Source organism: Mesitornis unicolor, unplaced genomic scaffold, assembly GCF_000695765.1.
Source record: "Mesitornis unicolor isolate BGI_N332 unplaced genomic scaffold, ASM69576v1 scaffold47081, whole genome shotgun sequence".
Classification (NCBI taxonomy): domain Eukaryota; kingdom Metazoa; phylum Chordata; class Aves; order Mesitornithiformes; family Mesitornithidae; genus Mesitornis; species Mesitornis unicolor.
Window position 1 is genome coordinate 1,064 of NW_010163988.1, and position 8,384 is coordinate 9,447.

The 8,384-nt window shown below is 55.4% G+C and overlaps 1 protein-coding gene across 1 annotated transcript; it reads right to left on the minus strand.

Annotated features, from left to right (window-relative positions):
- Positions 1-345: 345 nt before the first annotated feature.
- On the minus strand, positions 346-7,227 carry CCDC124 (coiled-coil domain containing 124). The gene is made up of 4 exons (XM_010194142.1): positions 7,057-7,227; positions 1,285-1,471; positions 908-1,022; positions 346-639 (listed from the first exon to the last, which is right to left on the minus strand). Exons 1-4 carry the CDS (start codon positions 7,213-7,215, stop codon positions 435-437), a joined length of 666 nt encoding a protein of 221 aa, XP_010192444.1. The 5' UTR covers positions 7,216-7,227; the 3' UTR covers positions 346-434.
- Positions 7,228-8,384: the final 1,157 nt, after the last annotated feature.

Genomic DNA, 8,384 nt, shown 5'->3' on the forward strand with positions numbered 1-8,384 from the left:
GGTCACAAAAATGGACCCCGTGGAGCACGAGGATGTGACACAGCCATGGCAGAGGCAGGGATGGATGCGGTTTGGCTGTGAGCAGGGTAACACACGGTGCCGGTGATGCCAAAGGGCTGCAAGCAAGTTAGCAGGGTATTTTTGGGGTAAAACAACCGAATTTGGAAGCAGGAAGGTAGTGTTAGACTGTCCAGGTCGCTCTGCATCGGCTGCCTGTGGAGGGGCGAGGACGTGGGGGGGCACAGGCGCCAGTGATGATGGGGGACACTGCGGGGTCCCATGGCCTCCTGCTTATCTTAAATAAAAAGAAAAGACAAAAAGTGGAGGTGAGGAGGGGGCACAGAAGGAGGGGGGGGGTCCTCGTGTCTCCTCATCCATCAGAGCCCTGTGGCTCCAGCCCGCTGTCCGGGGGGAGAACACCACCAGCTCCAGTCCTACTTTTGGCTGTTGTAAGCTTTGTGCTTCTGGTTCATGGGGTTTTCGGGCGACTTCATCCACTCCTTCTTGAGGAGCTGCTTGAGCTGCGACAGGCGCATGTTGGGGTTCTCCTGCTTCAGGCGTGGCAGGTTCACCTCCTCAAAGGCCGTGAAGGCGGCTTTCATCCGGCGCTCAGGGTGCCGGTCCGCATCGTTGGCAACGCTGCCGGGAGGGAATTCGGATGAAGGCACATCAGGGACACCGAGTGCGCGCAGAATGACTTGGGGATGAAGCAGAAACCCCTGTGCTCCCTCCCCATCCCTCTTCCACACAGCGACAGCACAGGGGACACGTCCTGCTCACGGTGTCAAGACAGAAACCCGCAGTCGAGGGGTGAAACGCAGCTGGTTCTGGGGGGGGAGCATCCGCAGTGATTTCTTGTAAGGAAAGGGACGTGAAGGGAGAGCAGCGCTGTGGGATGGCCACGTACCTGAGGACAGCAATGGCATCTTCGATGGTCCTGGCCTCCACCGACCCTTCCTCCAGCACCCGCCTGTTGATGTTCTCCTCCAAGGGGACCTCCAAGTGTGACTTCTCCTTCTCCACTGCATGGGGAGTGGAAAAGGGCTCTTAACATCAATCCCAGGCTCTGTAAAACCCCTAGAAGAGGGATTTCCACAGCAGCCTGAAGAAAACACTGAGAAACCTCAGCCCCAGCCCTGCTCTGCAGCTTCGTTTCCCCACCTCGGGGTGACAGGAGGGGTTTTTTCCCCCCCATGTGGGTGTTAGACACAGACACAAAGCAAAGGCAACAGCCTCCCTGCCCACCACCACGACCGTCAGGGCCTTTCCACGGCACCACCAGACCTGTCTCTGTGTTCTCCTTCTGCTGCTGGTCTCTCCTGATGCTCTCCTCAATCTGGGCTCGGGTGACTTTGCCCGGGGTGAGCTGCTTGGGTGCCTTCCCCTTCAGCTTGGAGTCCTCCTCCTCCAGCAGGCGCTGCAGCTCCTTCTTGCGCTCCAGCTGCTCCAGCCGCCGCTTCTCCCTCTCCTCCTGCAGGGCAGAAAGGACCAGGTCACCTCCACCATCACCTCGTGGTAAAGCAGAGGGACCAAACTATCCCTTAACAGGGTGGGGAACCCCATTTAACAGCAGCAGACATCTCATTTCTGGAGCTAATGCAGCGCTGACCTCACCTTATCAGGAGATACCAACTCACTCATGCTGAAATCCAGCAGGACAGCGAGAGCCTGACCTGTTCCTTCAGAATAATTCCTTCAGAATAACAATTAATCCTTTCAGAACAACGATTCCCCCATCCACAGCCCCAGGATGCCAGCACATTGAAACACAACCCCACCATCGAGCAGGAGGCAGGGCCAGGGCCACTGACAAACAGGTTAAGTTTTCCACTTTAATTTTAATAAGTGCTGGGAGGTTGAGAGTTCAGCGGGTGCTCGAGAGCCTGAGTTTGTCCTCAGGTCTGGCTCGTGCTCTCCCTAAAAGCTGGGCTGGCGTTGAGGCCAAACCTAACATGCAAAGCAGCTCTTGTGGTAATTTGAAGTGCTCCAGAAGGGGTTTAAGAGCCACTTTTGCCCTTCAAGGCCTAGGAAAGAGAGTGACAAGACCAGGAAACAGGCCCTTAAGCACTCTGGGTTCAAGTTTTCCTTCTCCTCTCCTAAAGCCTGCAAGGTTGGGCAAGAAAAGAAAGAAGTGAACATCTCTGTCTGGGGCGGCACAAAGCACTTTGGGTTTCGGTTCGTTACATGGACGCTTAATTACGGCACTCATCCATTATTCACAGGGATGGCACAAGGAGCATTAACGGGATGGGTTCACTCAGAGGTGCAGCAGCGACGCAGGAGCTGAACTGCACACGCTGGGGAGACGGGAAGCAAGGCTGGGCTTTGAGACGCTGTTAAAGAAAAGGGCAAAACCCATCGCTTGCTCGAGGGTTCACAGAAAAACCCATCAAAACGAAACCCACGCCCACAAAGTGAACCCAAACGAGCCCTGGGGCTGCTGCGGCTCCCAGGACCAGGCCTTTCAACCCGCAAAGGGAAAGCAAAGCCTCCCCGACCTCCACTCTGAGCGGCCTGGGATGGGAAAAGAGCCATTAAGGGATGGAGCCTTTATTACAACGGGTGGCCTTCAAACTGCTGTCATCGAGTGCTCAGCTTTGAGACACAAAGCCCCAGCCACTGGACTATGCAGGGTTTCCAATTGCCAAGAGGGATTTTGGCCACTCCTGGAATGAGATGAGGGAGAAAACAGCCTTATCCCCCTAAAAATGTACTCACCTGAGCAAGAACACAGGAGAAACCCCCAAACCAGAGAGATTCAAGTGCCAGAACAGAAGGAGGGGCACAGCAATCCCTGAAGGCCCAGCAGAGCAAGCTGTTTAACTCAATTTAAAGCACACGCAAGAGAAGCAGCACTGCATATTCAAGATACTGGTACGGTGAATAGAATATGGAGCAGTGCAAAGAAACCACTCATCCCATCACTGAAACTCAGCGGTGACCCAAAAAGGCACCCGGAGACGGTCTGAATAATTCAGGAGAGATAAGGAGTGGATACACCAGCGATAATGACCTAAGCGAGCCATTTCAGAACAGAAATGTTATCTGTTGTTGGAGAAGGTTATCTTCTACCCCTGCTTGTTGCAGCAAGGGAACTGCCCTGCAAGGCCGCTGGCTCAGCAGCCGGACAGAGCAGAAATCAAGGATAACGCTCCGGGAGCTCCCTGCAAGCCTCTCCAAAGAGGACGCATCCAAAGGGGACACGCAGCGACTGCTGGCGTGAGCTGCTCCCTGGCATTTACAACCCAGCTGCTATTTGCAGCGAGGAAATCAGCTGGCACCATCATTAATTTGTCACAAGACACGCAAAGTCCCCACACTCAGGTTTCCCCAGCGGCCTCTCACGTCCGGCTCTGCTCTGCACCTCCCTGATGCTCCAACACAGCAGCTCCGAGCTGCCCAGTTCCCAGAGCGGCCTGAAACTGTCAGTTTTGAAGCCCTTTTTTCCACTGGGTCAAATCAAACCAATCCTTTATGAATCAGCTTTAAAATGCTGACGAAAGAGACGCTTGTATTTGTCTAAGTGAAACACATCGCAAAGCTGTTAGAAAACTGGAAAGGAAATGGGTAATTTTCTCCCTCAGGGGCAGCGGGAGGAGCAGGGTTGAGATTTCTTTAGCTGGACACCTCTGTTTCCAAGGATTTTTGGGTTAAAAGGCAGGTTTACAACTGCCTGAAGGAGGAACCATTCATCAGCTTTCAGCACCGCTTCCCACCGCAGACAGGAGCTGCGCAAGGCACCAAAGCAGGCGGCTCCAAGAGCAAGCGGTCGATGGAAGCAGCAGTGCTCCCAATCAACCTCTGAGCGTGAGGCCCCGAGGCTGCGGAGCACAGCACAGCACAGCGCTCCTCACACAGCACAAGGGCAAAGCAATGCCAAAAAAGTGACACAGGTGGAAGAACAGGGTATAACCAGCCTGGATGGTGTCTCGGTGCTCGCTGGGCTCTCTGAGCTTTGAGATGCGATCAAACACGCACCTTCAGGCCACCAAAGCAAGTAAAGGGAAACTTGAGCCTGAGGAAGCCGTTTCTGGGGCCTGAACCCCATCCCGGTGTCATCAGGTGTCTCCGCTCCATCTCTGCCCCCTGCGTTGCCATCGATTTCAGTGTCATGCACCTGGTGCCACGCAGACGCCCTCCAAAGAGGGAGGAGTGGCTGCTGGACCCGTCTTGGGTTTGATCTGAGTAAGAGCTGGTGCTCGCAGCTGACTCTGCACTGAATCACAGGAGAAGGGGGGAGAACATCACCGCTCGTCTGCCTGCGACACCGCTGCAGCTGGGACCACACGAACCTGCCAGCCCGCACCGCAACCAGGGCTAATGGGTGAGAGAGAGGCATAAAACACCAACCAAGAGTCTCACGGCTCCCTCGTGCGCTATCTGTGCTCTCCTAGCACAAGTACTCACCCTGCATTTCGCTTGAGTCTCTCCCCAGACCCTGTGTGCACACGTACAAAAAGTCTCCTTGCTCCCACATCGTCTGCACGCTCTCCCTTGGCCGTTTCCACCAAGGGAAGCTGTGGGAGAGGCCTCCACAGGATGGTGCCACTGACATCACCACATGCTGGGCAGAGAGAGCGGTGCCAGAGGGTTTGAGCTGCTGCTGAATGAGGAGGAGCTGCTTTTCTGGCATATGGGCACTCCAAAAACACAGCCTGAACAGGGAGAAGGGCTTCTCCTCCATCAGCCAGTGTGAGTTTGGGAAGGAGATTGGGAATTTGGCTGCTCCGGTGGCTTTTGGCCAGTGAGACCTTCCTGTGAGTACCCACAGGGCACAGAGCATAAAGCCAAGGTCAGCAGAAGAGAAGGGGTCTGACTGCAGCTGCCCTTGGCAGATCCCCCACCAGTGCTCTCTTCCCATGGTGCTCCAGCACATTTAATGGTTTGCCACCTTTCCAAGCCTGCCTGCAGCTCCACCACCACCACACACCTGAGCTGATGGCACTCACCCTGCAGGGGAAGAGTGGGGAGAGACAGAGAGGATGAAAACGCCCCAATGCTGAAAGAAAAGCAGTTACTGAGGTAAAACCCCAAGCCTTCCAGCAAGAAAGACGTGGATTTTGTGCTCTCCAGGGAGGTAACAAGCTGTGACTTGTGCTGAGGTGCCAGAGGAGGCACACGCACATCGCAGGCTGGTGACATGAGCTCAGATGTTCCTTTCCGCTCCACAGAGCCACCAAACGAGTGTCATCCTCCGTTAGCTGAGATCAGCTCCGACGGCCGCCCTCAGAGCAGGGGGGAGGCGTTTAAACAAACCCCAGAACGCAGCGAAAGCAAACAGTGGGCTCGACATCTGGTGGCAGCGACTCTCAGGACAGCAGGCGCTGCATTTGGAACGTTAAGCATCCCTGCGCTCAGATATTAGCAATGATGTGCATCACTGCCCCGTCAGACCACCACAGCACCAGCCCACATCAGAAAGAGCTCTGCGGTCCCAATTATTTCATGGAGGCTCCAGTGGTCATCATGGGGTAGAAAGGGATCAAAAGGGGGGCCTGGGGTTTGGTCTCATCACATCCAAAAGCTTACAGCCGCTCCTGCCTGCTCGTGGCGCAGGACTGCTGCCCTGTGTGCTCTGGTGCTCAAAACATGTTACTGCCATCGCCCGGGAAGAGCTGGGAAGGGCTGGGAAGAGCTGGGAAGGGCTGGCTGCACCCTCCCACACACCCCGCATCCCCTTCTCCGGGTGCCGTAGCTGAGCGACAGAGCTCCCGCTGCAGCGTACAGCCGTGGCCAGCAGCACCATCTCCATGCCAGCACCCACAAAACAGCTCCTGCTCCGGGGCAGGAGCCTGCGAAGGGCTCAGTTTCTGTCCTCCCCAGGACGAGGAGGGGAAGTCATTTGCAGGCTGAGTCACGTAGCCCTTCCCTGCTGGGATGCACCGGGTTCAGGCAGCAGCTTCTGTTCTCCAGTGCCTGGTTTCTCCAAAACCCAGTCTGAGGCTCTGGGATGGGACCCTGGTTTCCCAGTTGGCGATTCCAGCCCACAACACGGCTCCCCTCGCCAGACTCCCACGGCCCCTGGCTGCAGGAGGCTGTTTTGGAAGCCCAAATAGGTCAGTGCTGGCGAAATCTGAAGTGGAGCAATAATAAGTGCCTGTTCCAGGAAGTAATTAGGCAGCATTACAGGACTGCGTAGGGGAACAGCACACAGGGCTCCAAATTCCAGACGTCAAGGCACGCGTTAGGGGTGAACTCACGCAGACGGACACGGCGCACAGCTCCCGAGGTCACGGGGACGCGCTGGCTCCCTGCCTGCTCTGACACACAGAGCTCAGCAAGCACCGAGCCCACAGAGCGGCACAAACCCAGCAACCCCATAAATACCATTTATGTCATCTCAGAACCCCGTCTGGGTAAAGAAATCACTGCAGGAGGGGCAGCTCGGTTATCGCCAATTATTTCTAGAAAAATCCCCAAAAGCAGAAGGCGGATTTGTCCCATGCTGATGCAGGACAACGTTAAAAGCCAAATAACCCAGAAACGAGTGCAGACTTGCTCTGTTTATTGGGCACCGAGGCAAAAGGGCACCCAGGGCGGAGCAAACCAGGGAGAATCTTTTGAGAGACACATCCTGGTGCAGGGCACATCAAAACGGGGAGAAAAGAATAAAAAGGCTTTGTAACCCTTAACCCTGCTGGTTTCTTTTTCCTTCCACAAAAACCAAAGAAAAGAAGAAAAAAAAGCTAAAGAACTGCTTGGTCAAAAATCAAGCCCTGCAGGAGAGTTCCTGACCTTCCACTTAACTCCGTGTTAAATGATTCCAACAAGAAAGCTGTTACTGCCTCCCTCGGGAAGGCAGCTCCAAGATCCACCAGATTTCTGAATTACACATCAAAGCTTACACTTACTCCCACGCTCGGCTTCTTTTAGCTCCCTGCAGAAACCACCAGTTCCAGCTTTTCTGCCCAAAACTAAGGGCAGGACAACATGTGGAAAGGCAGCTACAACTGGGGGACAGAGGATGAGAAGCAGCGCTTGCTGAGCAAGCCTGGATCTCACACGCTTAGCAAAGGAGCAGCTGCAGGGTCCCCTTCTACCTGACTCATTATTCACCTTCCTCTGTTCCTTCCTCATCACGTGTTTGTCTTCATCCTTCCAGTAGGCATCTTCCAACTCCTGCTGACGCTTGGCATCGGCTGCTGCCTTTGCCTCAGCTTTCCTCGCGCGGGCAGCAGCCGACTTGGTGTTTTCACCTTGGAACTTCTTGGGCATCACTCAAGGTGCTCTATGGAAAACAAAAAGAGGTTCAGGTCCTTGCCCTGACAAATCGGGCTGCTGGGTTCCTGGCATCAAGTCAAAAACACCATGGCCCTGCAAGCCCAAACACCCTCTGCTGCTGGGTCAAAACGAAACCGGGTGCTTTCGTTCTGCACCAGCAGGCTCTGAGGGGAACTCACTGAGCAGGGGGAAGCAGCACGAACACCCTCTGACTGCTTGCAGAGAAACACAGCCCTGTGGCCCCATTTAACTGAGATAAACAATCTCAACATGCAACATGCAGCCGTGCTGTAATGATTTCCCCTACATTGTCAGGGTAGGAAAGGCCTTAAAAGCCAGGCACAAGAGAAACTGCAAAATTAAGTGGGCACTAAGGAAGGGCCTTCTCCTCAGGATGCCACTCATGGAGGCGTCATGTTCTGAATGTCAAACCTTTATTTTTAATGGCAGATAACTATTTACAAATAAAATCAATAAACAACAGAAGAGGGCTGATGTTTAGGGCCAGCTCCTGGAGTCCCACACTGGATTAAAACCCTTCTCCTTCCCCATATCCGCTCTGACCCTTCTTGAAGAGCACGGCCTGGGCTGGGCCCCGGGGTAAGGCTGTGGGACAGCACAAGGAGGTGTGGGAGGGGGAGGGACGCCTCACACCTCCTGGAGCTGCTCCCAGGGCTGTAAGGGCCCAGCGCAGCTCCAGGTCCTGCACCTAGAGCCCACCCCGCGGCTGTCAACTGCCGTGACCGACCCCCTCCCCTGAGCAGGGGACGGAGAACCCCTCCTCGCACTGGGGCCCTAGAGTCCCCCTGGCCCTCCTCTCCTCTCCCCTAATAGAGGCCCCCTTCGCCTGTCCTTCCCCGTTTGCTCAGAAACAGAACAGCTTTTCCCCTTCACTCCTCCTCCCCAAATGCACGGCTCCTTCCCTCCCGCAGCCCTGCCGTGACCGACCCCCTCCCCTGAGCAGGGGACGGAGAACCCCTCCTCGCACTGGGGCCCTAGAGTCCCCCTGGCCCTCCTCTCCTCTCCCCTAATAGAGGCCCCCTTCGCCTGTCCTTCCCCGTTTGCTCAGAAACAGAACAGCTTTTCCCCTTCACTCCTCCTCCCCAAATGCACGGCTCCTTCCCTCCCGCAGCCCCCCAGTCCTTCCCCTCTCCCCTCAGCCT